The 27,304-nt window shown below is 43.4% G+C and overlaps 1 protein-coding gene across 2 annotated transcripts in view; it reads right to left on the bottom strand.

Moving 5' to 3' along the window:
* Positions 1 to 26,644, bottom strand: part of LOC144691947 (uncharacterized) — a 76,313-nt gene extending 49,669 nt beyond the window's left edge. For both annotated transcript variants that reach the window (XM_078560512.1, XM_078560511.1), the window contains exons 1-2: positions 26,507 to 26,644; positions 8,368 to 8,712 (exon numbers count right to left, since the gene is read on the bottom strand). In XM_078560512.1, the coding sequence (XP_078416638.1) occupies positions 8,368 to 8,712; positions 26,507 to 26,555 (394 nt within the window). In that variant the 5' untranslated portion in view covers positions 26,556 to 26,644. The remainder of the gene's footprint in view (positions 1 to 8,367; positions 8,713 to 26,506) is intronic.
* Between the last annotated feature and the right edge of the window lie 660 nt (positions 26,645 to 27,304).

Raw genomic sequence — 27,304 nt, 5'->3', positions numbered from 1 at the left:
TGGGTTTGAGCCCCACTCTGGAAACTTGAACATAATCTAGGTAATACCAAAGATTCACAAACCTCTGAGTGAAGATATTTCTCCTTGTCTCAGGCCCCTTTATAATGAGACTATGCCCTCTATTTATAAACACTCCAGCCAGGGAAAACAGCCTCTCAACAACTACCCTGTCAATATTTTACAGGTTTCAATCAGATCATCTCTCATTCTTCTGATCACCAGTGGGTATAGGTCAATTCTACTTCATATCTTCATATAGAACAACCCTCTAACCCCAGGAACCAACCTAGTGAACTTTTTGTCACGCCTTCTCTAAGGTAAGTATATCCTTCCTTAGGTAAGGAGACCAAAACTGTACACGATACTCCAGGCATAATCTCACCAAAGCCCTATATAATTTCAGCAAGACTTCCTTACTCTGGTAATCCAACTCTCTTGTCAGAAAGAATACCATCTGATTTGCCTTTCTAATTGCTTGCTGCACCTGCATGTTAACTTTCTGTGATCCAATTTAGACTTTACACTGGTGTTTATTTAGACATTGCAGGAGCATGGTGGCTCAATCTAACACCCCAATTCAGGAAATACTAATTTCTTATTTTTCCCTTTGGCTTTTCTCTCCCTAACTCTGTTTTTCTGTGTCTTCTTTTGTCTCTCTCTGTCTATTTCATCTTTTTTCCCTCTTTTAGGGTCGGAGTTGATGGGTGACATGATGTGGTGTGGCAGGGGAAAGAGCTACCAACAGATGCAATCTGTATTGCAGAAAAAATTTGGCCTGCCACAGCACCATTCCCATCCTCGCCATCATCTTTCCCCCACTTCTGCATTCCTGTTTTGTCCTCAACTCCTTCCTATTACCCTCTCCTTTTCCCATCCCCTCTCGCTATTTGCTGACTCTTTCTCTGTCCATTTGGCTATCAATTCCTGCATCCATACTACCCTCCACTGTCAACCACCTTGCCTCCAATGATTGCTCTACTCCCACTCACTGCTCTGATGGGTGGGGGACAAGAGGCCAAAGAGACCCTCACTTACAAGCACTTTCCCTCCTCCTCTCCATCTCTGACCCTCGCTTTTAATTTGCTTCCCTTCAAGAAACTGTTTGTTTAGGAAAGTTACTAATTCTAAATCACTTACACTTAATTTTGTGTCTATGGTCCTTTGACCTCTCAATTACTGGAAACAGTTTGTTTCTATCTATCCTGTCCCATTCCTTCTTAAGGTTAAACACTTCCATTATATAATCCCAGAATTTGTGTTGTTCTAAAGTTCAATTGCTCAAATTTTTCTTTGTATTTGTATTTTCTCATACCAGGTAGCATCCTTGTGTATCCAGATTGTAGCCTCTCTAAAGCTTCAGTACCCTTCCCATGTTATGAAGCCCAATACATCTTCTCTAACTGATTCTTATTAAAGTTTTACATAAACTCATCATTATCTCTTGGCTTTTATCTTCTTAGGGTCTTGAGATAAAACCCAGAATTCTGCTAATGTTTTTTGGCCTTACCAACCTGAAGTGCTGCCTTCAATATTCTGTAAATTTATACCCTATGTCTCTCTATTCCACAACAGCACCGAGCCATTGTGACTCATTTTAAACATTTAATGGAATTAAAATGAAGACAGCATTAATGGAGAGATCAAAGTACATTACTGTTTTTGAATAATCTGAAAAGCTATTTTGATAGCAAACAGCTCTGAATAATAGTCCAAATGTCACAGTCAGTGGCGAAGTAACAGCGCTTGCCACTAACCTCAAAGAAAGCTACCCACAGAGATCTCACAATCTCTGTGATGTGGATTTCCCCTTTTCTGATGTCAAGTCAAGGGGATCTCCAGGCACCCAGCAACAGTGATGTCTTCAGGCAGACTAAACAGCCCAACACATGGAAGTATCCTCAAACTGCAAGCCAGAAATAAACTGCACTGAATTTTTCACTTCGAATTAAAACTTTACAGAGAGCAAAAGTTGGGACATAGAGATGGGATTAAGGTAGAAAGCCAAAGTACCATAAACAAACTTCAAAATAATATTATTTTATAACTCTAGAATTTTTTTAACATAATGGAGAAATTTGATATTTGACAAATATAAAATTAATTTTATATGGCCTGTGAAACTATTCAGCTGTAATTATATATATAGTATACTGTTAAAGCCCAGTTACACCTCATTCACCAAGGTATAACATTTTCAAGGGTTTTTTCATTGAAACTAATAGTCCAAAAAGACACGTTCTCATTCATTCAGCAATTTCTACTTGTTTGCAGTTTGGGAGAACCTCAAAAGTGCACCCTATGGGGAAATGTAGAATCACTGACAGCATTTTCTGGACTTCCGTGTTTAACTGTGCATGCGTGGATTCCAGAAGTTGCTGTCGGTTTCAGAGGGGTAATGATGGTGAATGCTGATAGCTTAGCCACCGTTACAACTGCAAAATCCAGAACAATATGAATGGCACCAGGTCAATTAATCTGTAATTCTAAAGCAGTATTAGCTATAGAATAATGGATAATGAAGTCTGATCGTCAGATGTGTATCTCATTGTGGAGTTCCAATCGCATCATAAACCATAAGAGTGAAATTCAGGCAGTTCATGACTGCCACCTAAAGCCCACAATGAAATACTGATAAGTCTCAGTAGATTATATGACTATACGTCTCTGCCAAACGTGCTAATATCGTACTCCCAGGAAGGATGTCTGGATAAGGTAGAGCAAGAACCATGAATTTTAAATTCCCCAGAGGGCAGTGAAAATAGTAGCCCCTTTTCCACTCCACCTCAGTTCCTTTCCCAATGAAATGCTGATTTACTATTGCCCGCTTTGTGGTACTGTTCAAAATAAATTTATACCCTCCTGGCTATTTTCATTCCCTCATCCCTGCTCCAGGACACAGGCCAATCATGGGGTCTCACCATAGAACCATAGAAAAGTTACAGCACAGAAGGAGGCCATTTGGCCCATCTTGCCCATGCCAGCCCGATGACACCCAAGTGCCCTTTCTAATCCCATCTTCCTGCACCCAGCCCATAGCCCTGCAGCTTACAGCACTTAAGGTGCATATCCAGGTACTTTTTAAAAGAGTTTAGAGTTTCTGCCTCTACCACCAATTTGGGCAGTGAATTCCAGACACCCACTACCCTCTGCGTAAAAAAGTTCTTCCTCATGTCCCCCCTACACCTTCTGTGACTTATCTTGAATCTACATCCCCTGGTTCTAGAATTCTCCACCAAGGGAAACAATTTCATCCTGTTCACTCTATCTATTCCCCTCATAATTTTGTACACCTCAATCAAGTCACCTCTCAGCCTTCTTTGTTCTAAGGAAAATAACCCCAACCTATCCAATTTCTCCTCGAAGCTACACTATTCTAACCCTGGCAACATTCTTGTAAACCTCCTCTGCACTCTCTCCAGAGCTATTAAGTCCTTCCTGTAATGTGGTGACCAGAACTGCACACAATACTCCAGTTGTGGCCTCACCAGTGTTTTATACAATTCCAACATTATAATCCTTACTTTTATATTCTATACCTCTGTCAATGAAGGAGAGCATTCCATATGCCTTCTTTACAACCTTGTCTACTTGAACTGCTGCCTTCAGGGACCTGTGTACTTGTATGCCAAGATCTCTCACTTCATCTACCCCTCTTAGTATATTCCCATTTATTGTGTAATCCCTGTAACTGTTTGACTTCCCTAAATGTATGACCTCACGCTTCTCTATGTTAAAATCCATCTGCCACTTTACCGCCCACTCCACCAACCCATCTATATCGTTTTGGAGATTATGGCTATCCTCTACACCATCCACTACTTGGCCAATCTTTGTGTCATCTGCAAATTTCCCAATCCTATCCCCAACGTTCACGTCCAAATCGTTAATATATAACACAAACAGCAAGGGTCCTAACACCGAGCCCTGTGGAACACCACTTGAGACAACTTTCCATTCGCAAGGGCATCCATCGACCATTACCCTTTGTTTCCTGTTACAAAGCCAACCTTTTATCCAGTTTGCCACATTACCCTGAATCCCATGGGCTTTTACTTTCCAGACCAATCTGCCATGTGGGAACTTGTCAAATGCCTTGCTAAAATCCGTGCACACAACATCCACTGCACTAACTTCATCAACCCTTCTTGTCACTTCCTCAAAGAATTCAATCAAATTTGTGAGGCAAGATCTTCCTTTAACAAATCTATGCTGACCATCCCTGACTAGTCCATGCCTTTCCACATGACAGTTAATCCTATCTCTCAGGATTGATTCTACTAATTTGCTCACCACCGATGTAAGACTAACTGGCCTATAATTGTTTGGCATTTCCTTCGATCCCTTTTTAAACAATGGAACTACGTTTGCATTTCTCCAGTCTTCTCGTATCTCCCTTGTATCTAGTGAAGATTGGAAAATCATCCTCAGTGCATCTGCTATCTCCTCCCTGACTTCCTTCAGCAGCCTCGGAAACAATCCATCTGGCCCTGGTGACTTATCAACTTTCAAGGATTTCAACCCTTCGAGTACTTCCTCTCTCTTTATGACTAACCCATCCAATATCTCGTGGTGTTCCTTCTGGACTTCTATATCTACATCCTCTCTTTCCTTTGTAAACACCGAGACAAAATATTCATTCAAAACCCTTCCCACAGCCTCTGCATCTACACACAAGTTTCCATCTTCATCTCTGATAGGTCCCACTTTTTCCTTAACTAACCTTTTAGCATTAATGTATTAGTAAAACATCTTCGGGTTATCTTTAATTTTACTTGTGAATCTTTTTTCATGCCCTCTTTTTGATTTCCTTATTTCCTTTTTTACTTTGTCCCTGCACTTCCTATATTTGTGTAGGCTATCTGCAGTGCTTAGTTCTTTGTGCCTATCGTACGCTTTCTTTTTCTGTTTGATCTTCCCCTGTATTCCTCTAGACAACCAGGGGGGTCTAGATTTGGCAGTACAACTCTTATTTTTGTAGGGGACGTGTCTACTTTGTACAATTAGGATCTCGCTTTTTAGTGCTTCCCACTGGTTTTCCACTGTTTTATCCTCCAGCAGTGCTGTCCAGTCCACCTCAGCCAAGTCCCTTCTCATTTCTGCAAAATTTGCCTTCCCCCAGTTCAAGACTTTTACTCCTGCCTTATCCCTGTCCTTTTCCATGGTAATGCTCAATCTAACTGAATTGTGATCACTGTCCCCGATATGGTCGCCAACTGTCACTTCACCCACTTGCCCTTCTTCATTCCCCATTGTCTCGATGGAATTGAGATATCTCAGCCAAGACAGGAGACTGAATCTGGAGCTTTCCAAGTTTGTGTGATGCTTCCTGCCATTTTCTCAAGCTGGTGTGATATGACCTTTTAAGACACATTATATATTTAGCCTACGTGAGGAGATGGATTTGTGACAGTAGATTAATTTCACTTTAGTTCTGTACTCGGTTACCAATAGATTCACTCTGTACAATTGTTTTGTGATGATATCCTCACTGAAGAATGAAGAATGAATGATCATGAGATAATCACTGCAGTTTATGGAGTGATAATTTGCTGTTGATTACCAGAAAATAACATCATATTATAAGGGAATTAAGCCTCCAGTGTGTATTAGATCAGATTATTTTCTTCCAACTACTACAATTAGAATGCTGAAAACAAAGTTCAGGTTGTTTTACTAATGATGTCAATAGCAAAACATAGCAGTATGCTCAGTGAGAAAGGTTGTTTATTCAAATGCACATATATCTGAAAGTATGAATAACTAAAAAGAACAGTGAAAAGCAATATTGTGCTAAGAGTTTGAGCAGTTTTATAGTGATTTTATTTTGTTGATGGTGCATGCAATTCAGGGAAATTTTAAAACAAATGGGGTCATAGAGTCATAAATAATGGCATAGAAGAAATCCACGTGACAGATTGAATCCATGTTGGCTCTCTGTAGAGCAAGCCTGCTCTATCCCTGTATTCCTGCAAGTTTATTTCCCTCATGTATCCCATCCCATTTCCTGTTGAAATCATTGATTGTCTCTGCTTCCACCAGCCTTGCAGACAGCAAGCTCCAGGTCATTCAAATAAGACACAAAAATACATTGAAGGTAACTTCAACCCTCAAAAACAGGTGGGTGGAGGTTGGGTGGGGCGTAAAAATATTTTAAAATCTCAAAACCAACCCCAACCCACCCATTTTTGGGTTTAATGGAGGCAGGACTAGGGATGGTAGGGATGGTCAGCCAACCTGCTCCCAAAGGGCAGGCTAGCATTTAAAATATTAGAATAAAGCTGGATACCACACATTTAACCTGTCTTACAAGTTTAACACTGGGAAACTCAGGGGAGGCAAGAACAGTTTTGAAGAAAATGAAAGTTACCTGAGAGCACAGCTATACATGGGCCAGGAGGAGCAGGGGCAGAATTTTTAGCATGGCGTGTGGGCGCATGCCTGACCTGTTCGAGCATAAAATAGCGTGTGAAGATGTCAGGCGAGCATCCCAATGTCATCCTGCGCTGGCGAGATATTTCAGTCAGCGGATGCGCACAAAAGTCGGAAGTATGCCCACTGATACTTAAGAGGGCAATTAAGCCCATTAAAGTTCCAATTGTCCCCGATTTTTCGTGGTCCGTCCAACCTTACAGTTGGCAGATGAGCGAATCTGCCAGGTGGACTTTGCATTTTTTGACGAAACCTCATCCAAGGGCGAGATGAGGCTCCCATTATTAAATAAAAAAAATAAAAATGCATGGACAGAATTTTCAGATGATTGATTCTGATGTGTGGACTTCTTTTTCCGGATTTTAAAGTCTTTATTTCTTGGTTTTCAATTCTTCAGCTCCCTGAGGCAGCTCTCTGCCTTCAGGGAGCTTTCATTCCACGGTCCCATGCGCCTGCGCTTATGTCAGCGCCGCCCTTCTTCCGCCCCCACCCCGGCAGCACTGAGCATTTCAGCACGTGTTTCACGCTGGCTGGCCGTTAATTGGCCAGTTAGCATGAAATCGCGGTCGGGGCTAATCGCGGGCAGTGGCCTGTTTCCCGGCCACTCCCAGACCCGCCGATCGTGCCCGCACACCGACCTAAAAATTTTGCCCCAGGAGTATTTCCTGCAGGTCTTGATAATATATAAGAATGTACCCTGTCAAACACTAACAGGAGTTTATTTCCTAAAAAATGTATATTTAATTTTCAGATCTGCAGCAATGGGGACCCAAGAGTGTGAATGAAAACTTTATTTTCATCTCTGAAGATCCAGCACTAAATGTGAGGGGCAATATTCTCAGGACATTTCCCAGCCCAACCCTGTATTAGCAGCTGAAGTTGGATGCTCTTGATGAACATATACAGTGTATCTGCCGAACTTCCAGAAAAGTTACAGCACTGAAACAGGAGAAGCCTTAGGGTTATTTACCTATTTAAATTCTTTTCAGAATTTTGAGCGGGTTTGTGTAAATTATCTTGTGTCAGTGGAGCAGAATCAAAGATCACTGCATTGAACCTCACAAAGTTGCACAAAATCAGGAACTCAGGCAGAAAGCACAAGGTTAATGGAGACAGAGGGATAAGACTCTTAGAGCTGCAGAGAGAAACATAGGGCTCAACATGCAGGGAAAGAAGTACAAGACTTGAGCATCTAGGAAAAGAAGCACTCCACTGTTAATGGGGAGGGAAAGACTCTGGGGCAGTCAGGAAAAGCAAGGTTTAGAACAGCTGTGAAAAGAAGTACCAAACAGGAACTTATCTACGTTTGACTTGGGTAAAATTGCTAATGACCATATGCTGTCCTAGATGATTCCATCCCATTTTAACCACTGTCAAAGTGTTGTGTTTATGGCAAGCACTTGTTATCTAGTACGCTTATGCATTTTAAACTAGATGTGTGGAGACAGCAAAGAAATTTTGGAAGATGAGTTAATATACACGGCTCTCATGCATCTCCTGACTGATGACAGGGTGGGGGTGGGGCCATAGTATTGTGTCAGGTCTGGGGGAGGTGAACTGTCAACCTTATGGGCTAGAATATAGCATATGGCCTGGAAATTACCTAAAGAAAAAGAGTAAGCAAGGTACAAAATGAAAAAAGAATAATAAACCTAGAAAAATGAACTTCCTTGGGGCTTCCCCTGTTTTGCCTCCATAACATTGATGGACATTTAGCAGAAAACATTCTGCTGAAGTTAATGGCAGAGCATAAAAAGGTTTGTGGAAATTCATTCCTACACAGGACAATCCTTTAGCTTCACAGTTACTTTCCTATGCCTCAATTTACCAAAAAAAGCACTGATTATCAACTGCCTGATTGCACTCCAATTCTATTTGTTAAAATAAGTTCTTAACTATTACATAAATTCAATGTTTCTAACAGTCATGAAACCTTACCTGCATATATATTAACCACTATGCTTACACAGGTTTCCATTCCACTCAAATCTGCAGATATTCGTGCATACTTTCCTGTATCATTAAAATGAATAGATGGAAGTCGTAAATAAAAGCCATTGTTTTCAATATTCACTCTGTGTTTAAATGCACCAAAGATAGTTCCAGAACTTGACTCATTGCTTTTGATAAAAGAAGAAATGCGGCGGTTCCCTGAGTTTGAAGAAAATGTCCATTCAACTGAACATGCTTCACAGTCTGTGTAGTTTGGATTCAGGAAGATGTTTTCCCCAAGAGTTGCATTTCTGCTTGACTCATTCACACATGAAAGAACGGTAAATAAACCTAGATTAAACACAACAGCAATAATTAGACATCATTGGTTGCAAGGGCCATATGCAAATTGATTCATTTCCACTTCCTTCTTAATGCTTCTCGATGCACAGCGCAAAATATCCATAACTTGGAACACATTGGCAATTACAGAAAGGCCACAGGAAATGCATGGATTGGAAAACGTTCATTCTGGTGCAGTAGCCAACGCTCTTCTGAGTTTTGCATTAGCTGCTTGGGCAGGGAGAATTACGTTATATTTAATCCATACAATATCTGACCTGAGAACAGTGATTAATTTGGAATTGTAACTATAAACAATGCTGATTGTAAATTGAACAGTTGTATATATCTCTCTGAGGCATAATCTTCCCGTCTCTTTAGCAATAAGACCTTTCAAAATCGTTGCATTGCTCCGCTTCAAACTATCTTGACTGAAAAGAAACTGAGATACTGGGAGGAAATTAAACTTTGGAGAGATGTGAAATAATTGGTAGTTGATTGGTCACATGTGATGCAGCCTATCTGATTATCCTTACCATAGTAGTCAATAGAAAGGAAAGGGAGGCTGATCTCCCATTATTTTAACCCATCCTGTTGTAGGTTTGATTCAGTTGACAGCACTCTTGCCTCTGAATCAGAGGTGGTGAGCACAAAATCCAGGCTGACACTCCAGTGCAGTACAGCTGCACTGTTGGAGAAGCCGCAATTCCAGGTGAGACATTAAATTGAGACCTGGGCCAGGATTTTCCATGCCCACCAGCGTCAGATGTGTTCGGTGGCATGAGCAAACAATATGGCATGATCGGTTTCACAATGGTGTGAAACCAGTTTGCAATCGTCCGCTTAGCCCACTGATGGCGGGCCGCATTTCCCGCTATCGGACATTGGGAACCTCAGTGTAATACATCAGCATATCATTATTAGGCCAGCCTGCCGGAATCATCCCCCTGTGCTGGATCGTACACCCACGTTAGTGGAAAAACACGCTGATGTGTTTTACAAAGGCGCATAAGCAACATGCACTTGGGCTGCACTTTGCTCAGGATTTTATGGTTTGTTTGCCTAACCTTGCTTCGGTTAGCACTCGCAGTCATCAGTGCCAGGCTTTACAGACAGCACCACATCTCTTTTAGGGGGGCTAGCGGCAGGTCTCTCCCTACCAGATCAGCTGTATGGCAGGGGCGGCTTTTCAATAGCTGCAGGGCAAGGTCTTGCTTGGAGAAGAGGAAGAAGTGGCCTCAGGCAAGGGAAGATGCTGCAGGATGAGAGCTTTACGAGGGAAGGGGGGTATCCCAGGTTGTGAGGGCACATGTTGATCTGTGCAAGTGGCCTCAACATAGTGAAGGCTGAAGATGTAGCCTCCAGAGGTGATGAGGCCAGATGGAGATGTGAGAGTGTGTGTGTGAGAATGGGTGGTGATGTCCCTTGAGCTGGCAGTGAGTGAGATGCCAGTGAATGTGTGTTGGGCTTGAGTGTGTGAGTTTAGAGTGATGAGATGGTTGCCATGCCCTGGCTACACAGATGAGATCATTCATCCTCTATCTGCATTGGATGGCCAATCTCTTCTGTGCAGCATTGGCACTGATCACCATTGCCACCACCTCCCAAGCCTGGCTGATCACGCCGCCGCCTATCCTGCGGCCAGAGCGAGGGTAGGAGACATCGCGGCGGTCTCCATGGTGTCCAAAAGGTGTCCCAGTGACACATCACTAAACCTGGGGGCTGCAGTCTTTTTGCCTTTCGTGCTTTTCCCTGCAGTGGTCCTGGGCTGGAAGCACTGAGATGTGTGCTCGTGGCTGGGCTTTAAATATGATGCCTGGTGTGATGAAGTGGCGAGATGATGGCGTGGCAGGCGAATGAGAGCCCACTCGTCATTGAAGCGGAGTGTTTCCCAGGAGTACGCTAATCTGGCGGGTTTGGGACAATACGGCATGAAAACCCACCATTGCAATTGGCAAGTAAAAGATCATTTTACCCGACCGCTACCACACTTAGTGCAAGTCTGGGACGATTCCACCCCTTGTCTGCTCTTTCATGCGGAATTAAAAGATCCCTTGGACATACTTTAAAAGAAGAGCAGGAAAGTTCTCCCCACTTTCCTGGTCAATTAAAAGAAGAAATGGGAGCAGGAGTGGCCATTCGGCCCCTCAAACCTGCTCCACCATTCAATTATATGTGGCTGATCTGGTGGTGGCCTCAACTCCACTTCCCAGTCTGCCCACCCCCGCCATAACTCTTGACCCCTTTGCTGATCTAACTGAAAGAGAAAAAAGATCCTAACCCCAATCTTAAATGGGAGACTCCTGATTTTTATACAGTGTTCCCTGGCTCTAGACTCCGCCACAAGGAGAAACATCCACCCGGTATCCACCCTAACAATTCCCCTCAGGATCTTATATGTTTCAATAAAATCATTCTTCTAAACTCCAATGGGTATAGGCCAAACCTGCTCAACCTTTCCTCGTAAGACAACTCCTTCATCCCAGGAATCAGTCAAGTGAATCTTCTCTGAACTGCTTCTAATGCAATTATGTCCTTTCTTAAAAAAGGAGACCCAAACTATACATAGTACTCCAGATGTGGCCTCCCCAACATCCTGTACAACTGGAGCATAACTTCCCTACTTTTATAGTCTATTCTCCTTGCTATAACATTCCATTTGCCTTCCTAATCACTTTCTTATCCTTCATACTAACTTTTTGTGATTCATGTACCAGGACACCCAAGTCCCTCTGTACCATAAAGTTCTGTAGTCTCCCTCCATTTAAATAATTTGCTGCTTTTCTATTCTTCCTGCCAAAGTGGTCATGTTCACATTTTCCCACATTATGCTCCATCTGCCATTTTTTTTTTTTCGCCCACTTACTTAACCTACCTAAACCCCTCTGTAGACTCTCAGAATCATCCCAGATTCGCAATAAGGGCGTTGATGGGTGAGAAAAATGACGTTTTACCCGCTGGCCACAGTGGCGGGTTCTCACGCCGTATCATCTGCTTCCCATCTCATAAATTATGCAGACAAGGGAAGCACGCTGGATCGCTGGCTGCTGGCCTCCGATTGGTCTGCCAAGCCGTTACCTCGCCACTTGATCACGTTGGGTGCCATATTTAAAATGCAGCCGCGCACACAATTTTCAATGCTTGTAGCCCAGGGCTGCTCCGGTGAAGTCATAGAGCTGAAATCAAAGAAGAGTGCAGCCGCCGATTCAGTGACGCATTCCTGGGACACCTTCTGGATGCCGCGGAGGCCCGCCGTGATGTTCTCTACCCGGCTGTGGCCGCAGCATCCTGTCGGCCTCACCACTCCGGCTTGGGAAGCGGTGGCAGAAGTGGTCAGTGCCAACGCTACACACAAGAGGTCAGCCATCCAGTGCTAAACGGACAAATGACCCCATCTGTGCCGCCAGGATAAGGCAACCATCTCATCAATCTCAACTCACACACTCACAAGGCCATCACACATTCACTGGCATCTCACTCACTGCCAGCTCAAGGGACATGACCACTGACTCTCTCAACACACACCCTCACATCTCCAACTGGCCTCATCTCCTCTGGAGTTCGCCTCCCCATCCTCCATGGCTCCACTCAATACACATGCACGCCTTCTCATTTGGCCTGGCATGCGCCTTGCTCACATTCTCTCCATCTGTCTTTATGCAGGACAAGATCATGCACAATTGCCAGGAGAGGTCGCAGACTGGGGGTGGAGTGCCAGACATTATGGTCCTCACTCCGTTCGAGAGTCACGCATTGGAGCTGACCGGAGAGGATGTGGACCGTCCCTGCAGCAAGGGTGAGGTTGGCGGCAAACACCCATTTGAGGATCCTGCACCACACCATCCGTCTCTCAACGCTGCTCTGAGTCCACTGGTCTGTGTTCAACGTGGCTGCCCAGCACCAAATAATCTCCATTTTCTGTCCTGGGCACATCTAGCACGTCGCCCTCAGACAACCTTGACCCCGACCCCAGCGCCAAGGGCACCTCGGATGAGGACCCTGAGGGCAGCAACATTGAAGACCTGTCACGGCGCTCACCCATGCCCTTCACCAGTGCAGCGACACACACCTCAGTGGGACCTAGGTGTAGAGTAGCCTGGGGATCACAGCCTGGTAAGCGCAGCACACAATCTTTTCCACAGCAGGTGGAGGTAGGACATCTGAGGTCGCCAGTATTCGGAGGACTATTGGAGGCAAGGAATCTGCTGAGCCCGAATCTGATAATGAGCTTCTGGACTAAGTCCCCAGTCACTTGCTGGCATTGCAAAACAATCACGGGAACATCAGTGTGCCTGCCTTGTTTGGCCAGTGCTGTGGCCTCATTGCCGGCATCCTCGCCTTCGAGAACATCATCATCATCATCATCATCATCATCATCATCATCCCCTTTGATGTGATCCTCATTGGAGGATACGTGCAGCTCTTCCATCTTCTCCTCAGCCAGGTCCTCCCTGCATTGCAGTGTCAGGTTGCATAATGTACAGTAAGTTACGATGAATATGCCACCAAACCTTTCACCAGTTGGGCACAGACTGCAAATTAATGTGCATTTTAGGGGGCAGCAGAACAATTGGCCGACTGGGCAAGTTCCTTGCAAAAGTTGTCCATGAGGCAGTCACTGGTGGAGGTGCTCCCAGCCCCTTGTAATGTCTTTATTAATGTTTGGACCAGTCTGCCGAAGGCTGAGCTGGCACATCGGAGGCGATACTGAATTTTGTTGTCTATGTCTAATTTCATTGAGAGGGGGCTCCCTGAATAGAGAAAGTGGTCACATTTTCCAGGATATAGCAGTTGATTTTAATTGACGGGGGAAGGCATTGCACCGTGGGAGCTTGTTGGAACTGGACCTTAGTTTTCTGGCTGTTTAATGAAAGGCCCATTTTTTCATATACTTCAGAGAAGGAGCCGACAGTGATCTGGAGCTCAGTTTGTGAGTGCACACTCAAGTATCATCTGCATACTGAAGCTCAATGACTAAGGTTGGAGTGACTTTGGTTTTGGATTGGAGGCTGCGTAAGTTGAAAAGTTTATTTTCTTTTCTGTGCATCTCCACTGTGGGCAATTTACTGGAGGTGAGGCGCAGTATTGTAATGAGGAAAATGGAGAAGAGAGGGTTGTTGTAATGACACAATCTTGTTTGACCCCAGTCTTCACTGAGAAAGGGTCTGTGGTTGTTCCGTTGCTGAGGATCATGGCTTGTAAGTCATCATGGAGTAGAATGGTGACAAATTTCTGAAGAAAGCCAAAGTTGAGAAGGATACTCCATAAGCCTTTGCAGTTGACAGAGCCAAAGGCTTTTGTGAGGTCAAAAAAATGTACAGAGGTTGGTGCTGTTCCTTGCATTTTTCGTGAATATGCCACACAGTGAAGATCATGTCTATGGTGCCTCTTGATGGGTGAAAACTGCACTGTGGTTCTGGAAGGAGTGATTTGGCCACTGGGAGGAGGCGATTGAGTAGGATCCTTGTAATTATCTCTCCTGTGTCAGACAGCTGGGAGACTCCTCTGTAGCTACCGCAATTGGGGACTTGTCTCTCTTCTTGAATATATCACTATCAAAACATCCCTGGGATCCCCTGGCATGTACTTCTTTTTCAGGATGAAGAATATGAGGCTGTGCAGCCATGCCAGAAGTGTATCTCCTCTGTGACTCCAAATTTCAGCAGGGGTTCCATCTGCTCCAGAGGCTTTGTCGTTTGTCAGCTATCAAATGGCTTTTTCAATTTCACTATAGACCGGGGTGGTGCGGAGGTTGTGATGGGCGGGGTATTGATGAATGGAGTGGAGGACATTCAAGTTAAAGACAGAGTTTTGTTCAGGAGTTCTTCAAAATGTTCTCCCCTCTGACTGCCTCCCTGTACTTGCTGATCTCCCCTCCATGCATGACTCTCAGCGATGTGGGACCTTGAGTGCTTGGGCCATAGATAGCCTTAACAGCACTGAAGAAATCATGCATGTCATTGGTATCCTTGAGTTATTGGATCCACCGTGCTTTATCTACTCGCCATTTGTTCTTTATGTTGTATAGCTGCCTTCAACCACCTGTAGGACTGCTGCTTTTCCCTTGAGTTGTGGTGAAGTTTCCAACCACTGAAAGCTTTGCAGTTGCAGTTGATTAGATCCTGTATCTCTTGGTTGCTTTTGTCAAACCAGTCATGCTGTTCTTGATAGAGAGACCAAGGGCATCTTCACAAGTGCTTGTTATGGTGGACTTTAGACACAATGGGCACACAATTGCTCCTGGTGGCTTAAGATTGGCACTGAGGCACTGACTGAAATGGTCAGCTTGGTGGAATCCTTGCAGCCTTTGATATTAATTTTCTCGTGGCACATTCAGTTGTCACCATTGTTTGTGGGCCAGGTTGATGGAGATGATAAATCAGATAAGATGATGATTAGTCCAGCAGTCATGGATATCTGTCATGATGCGGGTGATATGAACATCTCTGCGATCCCTTGCTTGGACACCGACATAGTCAAGCAAGTGCCAGTATTTGAACTGTGGGTGTTGTCATGAGGTCTGGTGCTTGTCTTGCTGGCTGACCAGGGTGTTAGTTATGACAAGATCATGTTCTAGACATTTCATCAGGAGGTGGACTCTGCTGGAGTTTACTTTCCCTACTCCTTCCTTGCCTACACACCCTTCCAGAGATTCATGCCCTTCCCAACTCTGGCATTTAAATCTCCAAGGAGGATTAGTTTTTTCACCTGCTGGGGCTCAGGCTGGGGATTGTTCAATTTTTTTTTGAAGAAATGTACTTTATTCATAAAATATCTGGAAGAACATTACAAAACATTTCTAAATGGCCATCACAAAATCAGATTCAACTTTTTCACATGGATCATGAAGTGTTTCAATACAATCAATGAATATTACAGTCATTTCAATATGGTCATTGCAGACAGTCAGACAGTAGAGTTATCAACATACATCGTGTTGCACTCTGAGGTGCTTCAATACAATTATGACACATTTAGTATTCAATGCATACATTCCTTCTGAGTCATGCAGCCCGAGGGGCTGTAAACAATTCCCAGCCCCTCGGTGCACTATGGCAGGAAGGTCTTAGGCAGCGACTTTTCCTCATTGCACCTTTGCGGCGGCTGCCCTAGGCTTTAGTGCATCCCTCAGCACGTAGTCCTGGACCTTGGAATGTGCCAGTCTGCAACACTCGATCGGGGACAACTCTTTGCACTGGAAGATCAACAATTCTCAGGCAGACCAAAGAGGGTGTTTCACCGAGTTGATGATCCTCCAGCTGCAGTTGATGTTTGTCTCAGTGTGTGTCCCTGAGAACAGCCCGTAGAGCACAGAGTCCTGTGTCACAGAACTGCTCGGGATGAACCTTGACAGAAACCATTGCCTCACTCTCCAGACCTTCTTTGCAAAGGCACATTCCACAAGGAGGTGAACAACAGCCTCTTCCCCACCACAGCCAGCTCGAGGGCAACGTGCAGAGGGGGTGAGTCTTCTGGCATGTAGGAAGGATCTGATGGGGAGGGCCTTTCTCACAACCAGCCAAGCTACATCTTGGTGCTTGTTGGAAACTTCTGGCGATGAGGCATTCTGCTAAATGACTTTGACAGTCTGCTCGGGGAACCATCCGACAGGATCCACCATCTCCTTTTCCCTTAGGGTCTCTAGGACGTTTTGTGCCGACCACTGCCTGATGGACTTGTGGTCAAAGGTGTTTCTCTGCATAAATTTTCCATGAGGAATAGGTGGTACGGCACGGTCTAACTACTTGGAGCATTCTGCGGTAACGTGGCCAGACTCATCATTCGGGGATTGTTCAATGTTGCTGTAGAACCCCTTCTTGGCCTTGTCTGTTGCCTCAAGTGTAGGAGCATATGCACTGACGACAGTGGCATACTGATTCCTCATTAGGATGAGCTGAGCTGAGCAGTCATGAGGCGCTCACTTATCCCACAGAGGGAATTGCTGAGGCACCAGCCAGCTCACTTTTGATGGTATGCCAACTCTGTGGTGGTGTCGTTCCTCTTCTGAAAGGCCCTTCCAGAAATATATTTTTTAAAATTTATTCGTTCACGGGATGTAGGCGTTGCTGGCTGGGTCAGCATTTTTTGCACATCCCTAATTGCCCTTGAGAACTTGGCTTGCTAGGCCATTTCAGAGGGCATTTAAGAGTCAACCACATTGCTGTGGATCTGGAGTCACATGTAGGCCAGACCAGGTAAGGACGGCAGATTTCCTTCCCTGAAGGACATTGGGAATTTCCGCCACCTTGTTCCTTCAGTTGTCCCTTTCCTGTATGTCATGTCTCAGATATGGCGGCAACGTCGATGTTGAGGCACCTAACTTCCCAAACTATGGTGTCAGTGTGGTACTCAGGTTTGTTACTGTTGGGGTTTTCCATATGGGTCCTGATGTTCCAGGTTCTAAATTTCATTTTGATGAGTGGAAGATGCCTGTGTGAATTTTTTTTAAAAGTGGGGTAGTTGTTGCATGCCGATTACTACATGGTCTCGGCAGAGCGGGGCCTTGATCCCAGTGGCAAAGGGGTTCCAAGATGATTGGAGGTCAGGTTCTGTTCTGAGACATTAGCAAGTTCTGTGCATGATCTGTGTTTCTACATTACAACTTTGACTACACTTCAAAAGCACTTAATTGGCTGTAAATCATTTTGACACATTTTGGAGTTGCATTATGATTCCTGTAGAGATCAATAACTTTTATAAGAAATTTGAATTTCTGGTTAATCGCTGTTAAGGATGATAACAAGGTTTCATGTCTTAAGATGGCTAAAAGCACCATTGACTAAACACTATCTTTGTAGGCAACTTATACTTTAATCCACAGAACAGAACTATCCACATTTTACTTTTAGCACAACAAGAGAAACACCCTTCATAGATGTACGTTACAGTGCCTATCCAATTTCCTTTTGAAATTATTGATCATCTCCACTTTCTCCACTCTCATAGACATAAGAATGTAGGAACATAGGATTTAGGAGCAGGAGTAGGCCATTCAGCCCTTCGAGCCTGCTCTGCCATTCAGTAAGATCATGGTTGATCTAGTTGTGTCTTAACTCCACTTTGTCATCTGCCCCCCTTAACCCTTGACTTCCTTGTCTATCAAAAATCTGTCTAACTTCGCCTTGAATAAATTCAATGAACTAGCCCCCACTGCTTTCCGGGGAAGAGAAATCCTCATACTAACTACCCTTTGAGAGAGAAACAAACTCTCTTTACCTCCATCTTAAACGGTAGACCCCTTATTCTTAAACTGTGTCCCCTGGTTCTAGTCTCTCCCACAAGTGGAAACATCCTCCTGCTATCAATCCTATCAAATCACCTCACAATCTTATTTGTTTCAAGATCACTTCTCATTCTTCTAAAGTTCAATGAGTAAAGGCCCAACCTGTCCAGCCTTTCTTCATAAGATAAGCTCCTTATCCCAGGAATGAGTCAAATGAACCTTCTCTGTATTGTTTCTAATGCAATTATATCTTGTTTCAAATAAGGAGACCAAAAATGTATACAGTATTCCAGATATGGTCTCACAAAGGCCTTTTCAGCTCCTGTAAAACTTCCCTACATTTATATTCCACTCCTCTTACAATAAATGCCAACATTCCATTTGCCTTCCTAATCACTTGCTGTACCTGCATACTAACTTTTTGTCATTCATGTACCAGAATACCCAAATCCCTCTGTACCACTGAGTTCTGCAATCTCTCTCCATTTAAATACTATACTGCTTTTCTATTCTTTCTGCCAGTGTGGATAAGTTTACATTTTCCCACATTATACTCCATCTGCCAAATTTTTGCCCACTCCCTAATATATCCAACTTCCTTTGTAGACTTTTTACCTCCCCTTGACAGCTTACTTTCCAACCTGTCTTTGTGTCATTGGCAAATTTACTACCATACATCTGGGCCAGAATTTTTCCCTCGTTGAGCGGGCTTGGCAGGAGCGGGTGGGGGCAGTCGTGATTGCGGAGCGCACCGCCACCCGCGATCGGCTCTGCGCCGCCATTTGACACAGGCGGGCCAATTAAGGCCTACCCAGCGTAAGATGCAAGCCGTAGCGCTGCTACCTTTGCGAGTGGAGGGAGGAGGGAGAATCGGGGCCAGCGCTCGTTCGTGCATGCGCGTGAAAGAGCACTTCAATCTCCCTGAGGCAGCTCCAATTGAAGCACTTTTGAAATAAATAAGTTGAATAAAAATTAAATTAAACATGTCCTCTCATGTGACTGTGACTGTGTCACATGAGATGGGACATATTTTTATATTTCAGAAAATTTTTAAATTAAATTTGTAAAAGCTTTAGGAAACCTCATCCTGCTCGTGGATAAGGCTTCCTAAAAAATGCAAAGGCTGACTGCCCTTTTCGCCTGCCCACCAACCATAAGGTTGGACGGGCAGTGTAAATTTGAAATTAATTAGTTCCTTAACGGCCTTAATAGGCCTTTTAATTATTGGTGGGCACACAGCTGACTCCGGCGTGTGCCCGCCGAATGAAACATCGCGAGAAGGCCCGGTGATCGGTGATGTTGGGACACACGCCCGACGTCATCGTGCGTCATTTTACATGCCAGCGTGTCGAGCCTGCCCCCACATGCTGACTGAAAAATCCTGGCCTTGGTTCCTTCAGCTGATATAGATAGTAAATAGTTGAGGCCCCAGCACTGAACACTGTCGCACTCCACTAGTTACAGTTTGCCAATCCAAAAAAGACTCACTTATCTCTACTCTCTATCTAAAAAAAAATAGAATTGTAGAACAGAACATACTCGCTGATTATGCGCATCACTGACTGCTGTAATTCACACCACCTTATTAGCATATTACAACAACAACAATTAGCATTTATATAGTATCTTCAATGTCAGAAGATGTCCAAATATGCTTCACAGAAACTTAATCCAACACAAATTGACACCCATCCAAAGGAGGGGAAATTAGAATGTGTGGTTCAAGCTCAGTTTAAAAAGATAGATTTTAAAGAGGACCCTAGAGGTGGAGCAGTTTAGGGAAGGAATTCCAAATGGCTGAAGGCACGACTACCAATATTGGGGTGAAGGCAATGGGAATGCACAAAAACTCAAAGCTCCAGGAAAGCAGAGTTCTTACAAGGTTGTGCAGCTGGGTGGACTATGTGTTTGAGACTAGGATAGGAAGAATGTATGTTCACAAACTTACATAAGCCCTCTTTTGGCACTGGTGGAGGTAGGTTTTCTTTATCTCCATTTATTTTATGGTAATGCTCTTTAAGAGGAAATATGTGCAAAATGCATTAGGTTACAATCATCTTCGATACCTACTGCATGGCTTCTCTGATTATGTCTTTCTCCTCCAAAATCGATAGATAGAGAGAAATAGCCAACCAGATACCTGTTTAGGACCTAGATAAGTCCTGTTTAAGACCAAATGAGGTACAGCTTTATGAATTTGTGATTAGCCATAATAATGAAGCATGCAGCTACTTCCAACTGCAAAACAAGCTCCTCTTTCTGTTATAGGAACCAGCAAGGATCAATGGGTTAACCTTCCCGTTATGTTCCCATTATATTTGGGAGCTGAACTCCTGCAGTCCTGCAGTGTTGTTCAGGTGGTAAGAATATATTGTGGAGTGGGAACATTATTAAAATTTTTCACCGGACTTAATGAGCTTAGCAGGTGCCAGGTGGACAGGCCCTCAATTCTACTGAGCCCAATCTATGATATGAGGGAGACCTCAGGCCTCAGTGTCTGATAATACAGGTTGGCTGTGTCCAGTGCACAGTAATACAATGGGCACTTAGCATTGTATTATTAACTCCATTGAGGTTCTTACACCACTGCAGCTGTACAACATATTGTCCGGGGAATATTTTGCGTTTAAGCATATCGTAATACACAGTTGTGTCATGTTTAGTCTACTTACACACAAAATGAAGGCTTGGAGGTTCAGCCAGAGCAAAAATATAACTAATTGAAACTGAAATTAGAAGTCAGTTTCAGAAAGTTAGCTAATTCTATGGGCAGGATTTTCCCTTTGTTGGGTGGGTGCGGCCGGCGGGCCCGGGAATGACAGAAAATGGACCGCCACCTGCGATCAGGCTTCAACCGCGACTTCACGCTGGCCGGCCAATTAACGGCCAGCCAGTGTGAAACGCATGCTGACAGCCTCAGCGCTGCCAGGGTGGGGGCAGGAGGAGCGCGAGTGCTGAAGTTCACAGGGGTGCGCTCACTGAAATCTCCTTGAAGGCACAGAGCTGCCTCAGAGAGCTGAAGATTTTTAAAATAAAAGTAAAGATTCTACAAATAATATAAACATGTCCTCACATGCGACTCAGTCACCTGAAGAGAGGGACATGTTAAAAATGATGTTAAAAATTTCGTTGGCCAGAATCTTCGGGTCAGCATGCGGGGGTAGGCCCCGCTCGCCGACACGTAAAATGACGCACGGTGACATCGGGCGTGCGTTGTTCAGATTTTCAGTTCGGCGGGTGTGCACCAGAGTCGGCTGCACACCCGCCAAACTGTCAAAGGCCGATTAAGGCCATTTAAATATCAATTAAAATAATTTAACAGAGCTGCCCGTCCAACCTTAAGGCTGGCGGGCAGGCGAAGAGCCCAGGCAGCCTTCGCATTTATCATGGAACCTCATCCACGGGCGGGATGAGGTTTCATGAAGGTTTCTAAACTTTAATAAAATTTTTAAATAACATTCACAGGACATGTGTTAAGTTTTGTTTTCTTTATTTAAGTTTTTAAAAATCAAACTAATCTCCCTGAGGCAGCTCTGTGCCCCAGGGAGATTTCTGCGCTCTTTCACGAGCTTGCGCGAAAGAGCGCAGGCCCCGGTTCAGTCTACTCCCTCCACCCACATAGGGAGCACACAGCGCTTCCAGGTGCGTGTCACACTGGGCAGGCCTTAATTGGCCGGCCCACATAAAATGGCGGCGCGCAGCCGATCGCAGGCGGCAATTGTCTGCACGCCCGCCTGCGCCCGCTTCTGCCCAGCCCCCACAACAGGGATAAAACCCTCCCCATTGTTTTTTTTATTTACTGTTGGAAACCCCATCACGCTGTGGATGAGGTTTCCCAAAAAATGCAAAGGCTGCTTGGCCTATTCGCCTGCCCACCAACCGTAAGGTTGGCTGGGCAGAGAAAAATTCTACTTAATTGCTTGCTTAAGGACCTTAATAGGCCTCTTAATTGTCAGCAGGTGTGCCGACAACTCTTGTGCGTGGCGCCGACCGAAATATGGTGCATGCTTTTACTCCCATTCAGGCTGGGCATGCGCCCGCCCTCAAGACAAAAAAACGCTGCTCTATTAATTTGCTCCTGGTAAAATTTAAAATAATTCCTAAGACCTTCTATAAAAATATATATAATTAATAATTTAGCATTGTACCCATTTTAAATAGCAAATAACTGAAACCTGGTTTAAATTGTCTTTACTTTCACTGAAAGATCTTAAGGGAGCTCCTCTTAGGTTAGAATTAAAATAAAGGACAGCCAGAACTGATACTGTCATGAGAACATGCTTTATATCAAAAAAGACCTATTTTTGAATCTACTGACTGGCAACTCCTAAAAGATTTTTTTTCTTTTAAACAAGGGACAAAGCCACATTCCAGTGACTTGAGCTCACAGTCAAAGATGGCTACACAATTTGCATCACTGTGCTTTTCACATTCCATCACCAATGAGATTGAGTCTACCTGTCTGCAAAAAACCCACCAAAGCCAATGACCTCAGGGGACTGTGAAGGAAACACATTAATAATCCATTAGCACAGTGTATACTCACCAGTGTACTCAATTGGGTGGAGACAAACCATTAGACAGAACCACTGACCCTGACTGAGAGAGGGATTCCCAGACATGATCTAATCAAGCTACAATACAAGAATACACTGGTAATAACCATATTTGGAACTCTAGGCAGTTAGAGAGGTAAGGTCATGTGTCAACCCAATCTTCTGTGTATTTTAAGCACCTGCTTTCTCTGCAGAATAGGACAAGCAGCCAAGATGCTGAAGGATAAAGACCCAATGTGGCTTCCTTCCTCTCTCTTTCTCCACTCAAGTTACAAGCTTTTGAATCCTATCTGCTGATTATGATTAACCCAGCTGCCGAAAACAGAGCTTTTATATAAAGGATAGAACCCAGCAGCACAGTCTCCAGAAGAACAGATAAATTGTCCGTCTGCATCATTAAATCGCCTCGACACCAGAAGCATCAGAACCACCAAATGAAAGCAGCAGGACTGCCAATTTCAGCCTGAAGCCAGCCAAATCATCAACCTCCATGAACTGTATACCCCTTTAATTTTACTGGACTGTAACTTGCTTAATCTATCATTCCTCACCCTGTAATCTATTTGTGTGTGTGTGAACTTCGAGTGTACCTGTGTGTGTGAAGGTCAGAGCATATTTTATTATTTTACTTAGACCTGGTTAAGTACAATAAAAGCTATTCTCTTTGTCAAAACTCAAGAAAACCTGCCTGTTTGCGTCTTTTACGATCACAGTGCCTAAACAGTTAAACCTGCACTGAATTGGCAAGTATATCCGTTTTTAAAAAACCTATTGTGGTCAAACGAGGAGAGGGAAAAGAGGGGAGCCAATTAATACCTTTGTGCCTGATCATAACAATACAGAATGGGTGATTTCCTTAACTGGTATAATTATTTGTGCAGTTTTGTCTTTGCCCACGACACCACCATTATTCCTATGACCTGTATCTGACCACAAAGTGCAAAAATGCTTCAGTTGAGATGACAGTCATGTATAGTACATGTACATGTACCAGTGCCAGTACATGTGAACATCTGGCTAATTAAAATCTAGGCTAAAACTAACACTGCATTCGAAACCTTTTCAAATTCAACATGACTGAAAACAAACATCTGTCCAACATTATAAATCCTGCTAGTTTATGGGGATTTTAATTTAGCAGATTTTATAGACATTTTTAAAATCAACAAAGCTGAATCCCAGCAAAAATGAATTAAGGTCATTAATTGCACAGCTCTTAGTGAAAACGAGATGATAAAAAGTAAATGTGCTCATATTCTTAAACACATGAGGTTTCACAGTCTGTTCAGATGCAAAACAGTTATTGCTGGAACTAGTGAGAGAAAATATGGTGGGAAAGCAGATACAGGTCTTCATCACATCAGTTTCCATTTGCATAGGTGTAATCACGGAACATCATGGGCACTGCCGCTCTCCAGCTATCCTCAGCTGTTTTAGGATCCCAGCTCAAAAGCTGCCAAGATCCTATTGTTCATGCCTTTACACATGCCAGAAGAATGAGGAGCTAGACTGAATGGACATCACCCATGAATAGCATTTAAATAAGCTCCTGGTGCCACTGATTATATGTGGGAGGGATGGGAATCATGTGTGTATAGTGTAGCAGTTTAAAGTTTAATAGAGTTTGGCCAGCTAAAGGGAATGGCTGCAGGATAGGCCAAAGGTGTGTTAGCCCTTTTAAAGGCTCAGAAATTATTTTTTAAAGTTTCCAACCTTTGCAGAGGCTGTACGTGATGTGTTGTAGGGAGGTGGTGCAGGGTGGGGGTAGGGGAGTGGTGGGGTTGTTGGTGTTGGGGGGGGCATGTGGAGAAAAGGTGATACCGAAGAGGCAGACTGCCCAATTTGATGGTATGAAACATGGGAAGAAAAATTCAACTTCCACTCAAAGCATGGGGGACGTTGCTGGTGAGGTTTCTCCATCCACCCTTTTATGCTGCTGTGAGAACTGAACCAAATTTAGGCTCAGGTCTCATGGCCATGCAACAGGTGAGCAGTGTGCACTGAATAGACGTCCTTACTGCAGCTCGCCAGCATTGGGCAATCCGGTGGGGGGAGGTGGGGGTAGGGGTGGGGAGGACAATTATGAAGTAGAGGGTGGAGGTGGGTAGCCCGGCTAGACAGCACAGCAACCGATGTTATTCTTGTGGAAAAGAAAAGCACTTTTCACGACCATGGGTTGTCTCAAAGCACTTTACGGCCAGCCAAGTACTTTTCAAAGTGCAATCACTGTCCTGAATAGCATTCCTGTTCCATCTGGTCTCACAAAATTAATATGTTTCTGAACTCTTCATTTCTCTTCACTGCTTTGTGCTGCAGACTTTTGCGTTAGTTTTGCAACAACTTGAATTTCACATTCTTCAAATTATTTAGACTGTCTCACAACAGAATTTATCATTCTTTATTCAACAGTAATGAATTTGTTTTCAGAAGAATGAGTTTATAGGTGGTCATTTCAATCTACCGCATATTATGATATAAAGTTTCTTTATATTCCTTTATAATTGCAACTGACTAGTTTTCCAGAGACCCAGAGTCATACTCTGGGGACCTGGGTTTGAATCCCACCACAGCAGATGGTGAAATTTGAATTCAATAAAAATCTGGAATTAGAAGTCTAATGATGACCATGAAACCATTGTCGATTGTTGTAAAAACCCAAGTGGTTCACAAAGTCCCTTAGGGTCGGAAATCTGCCATCCTTACCTGGTCTGGCCTACATGTGACTCCAGACCCACAGCCATGTGGTTGCCTTTTAAATGCCCCCTGAACAAGGGCAATAAATGCTGGCCTAGCCAGCGATGCCCACATCTCATGAACAAATGAAAAAACTGTAAGGAGGATAATCAACTTGAGCGGCTCAATGTCAGAAAGTTTGAGCAGGTTGTAACTTTCATCTGAACCCCAGAAAAGAGAACCATGATTAAATCACTCTAGTGTATTTAACAATACAGAATTTATGCAGTACATTGATTAAGGTATATTTTCCTGTTCAGAAAGCATCATGTTGTAACCCAAAAATAATCCAAAGCATGCTCCATGTATGGGTTTATGGAAATCTAAAAGTTGCGCTGATGAATGAAAGTACTTTCCGGATTATCGGTATTTGCCATAATTTAACAACTCCCTCTGGATATTCCTCATGCATCCATTCTTTTACTACTTATATTCCAGATACTGGTGTCAGACTAGGATCTGTAGAGTGTGATAATAAGTTGAAAGACTCGAGTTATGTTATGGGTTGAACACTCTGCATGCTTGAAGGCGTGTGCAGAGCTCCACTCTTTGTGTAACTGCTTTTATTTAATATTAGGAGACTAGACGGCACCATCAACCAGTTAACAGTAGCATACTTACACAGCAGCATTATATAATAAATTGTGCATTCCCCTCCCTCCATTCCAACGTTTGGTGGCTATGCCTTTCCCCAGTTTGGTCCCAATCTTTGGAGTTCCTACCATCAGCTCCTTTCTGTTCTAATTCTCTTCCTTTAAAACCCTCATTAACCCATCTCTTGGCCAAGTTTTTAGCTATTTGACCTGTAGGACACAATGGGATATTTTTAAAGGAACTATATAAATACCAGTTGTTGTTGCCTTGGGCAGAAGACATTTGATCTTCCTCAGCTATCTTTCCAAATGACCCCTCAGTTTAAAAATGTCCCAGGTGGGCCGTCTGAACACATATTGAATGTAGGTTTGCACTGTGCTGAACTTACATTACATCTCATTTGAAGCTAAAGTGGTGTGACAATATCTGTTGGAAGAGATCCCACAGCTCTCCTGTACTGCGCTTGGGAGTCAGATTGGAACTTGTCATTTACACCTCTAAGCAGACCAAAAACCACTTTGCATAAATGCAAAAGTAGTAGTGTGATTATGCCTTTCCAGTTTCTACTCTACATGGCCATGACAAGAGTTTCAGCACTACCTCTATATTATCACTTCACTTTTGCATCTTTCCCTACTTTTACATAATGATTTTAATTTGTTCCTCTAATATATAATCAATTGTATAAAGTACTTACCATTCATGTTTAATGCCAAAAGAGCAGTTGCATGATGAATAAAACCCATCCTGACGATTCCTACTGGTTGTATTTCATAGCAATTCTTGTTCTTTCGTACTGTATGTAAATGTTACAGATAAAAAGTGTTACCTTACAGACAGGGAGGATAAAATGGTAAAATGGGTGTTACCTCCGGTGTCAGCAGTACATCTGTTGCTAACCACCAAACCACCCACTCACTTATCCTAATTTACACCTTTTAGATGATATTTACTTTAAATTCAAGTACAACTTTCACAAATGTTAACCATTTTACATCTTAATTCTATCCACATCCATTATCAAAGCTTCAGTTGCTCACTCACTTTTTAGAATATCCACCAAACTTTCAAGGGACAAAACCTTGCAAAGAGGTTGGTGCATGGCATAATCTGAGTTTCGTCTTCTCTGTTCCCAAATCATCCTCACTGTGTAAGAAGGATTAAACTGAATTGATGTTACTTTCACATTACCTGTTCTGCCCATTGTATTGCTGGTCACTACATGTAAAACTTTAAATTCAAGGACTTTCAATTATTCACCAATTTCTATTATGCACTGATGGGGTTGGGGTGGGGGATGCGGTATCATGAATAAGGCCAAAATAGTAATTGGGATTTATATTTTATCATAATCTAGTTTGCATTTAAACAAAAGATACAAATATATATATTGAAATGTATCTGGAAGTTTGAGTTAATGACTGATTTTTGGCATATTGGACTTGGGCATATTCGTGGTTGGGTGAGTAAAAAATTCCAAAATATTACAGCAGTA

The sequence above is a fragment of the Cetorhinus maximus genome, chromosome 16 (genome assembly GCF_964194155.1).
Source record: "Cetorhinus maximus chromosome 16, sCetMax3.hap1.1, whole genome shotgun sequence".
Taxonomy (NCBI): domain Eukaryota; kingdom Metazoa; phylum Chordata; class Chondrichthyes; order Lamniformes; family Cetorhinidae; genus Cetorhinus; species Cetorhinus maximus.
The sequence above is the reverse complement of the archived record's forward strand: the minus strand, read 5'-3'. Positions and strand labels throughout refer to the sequence as shown.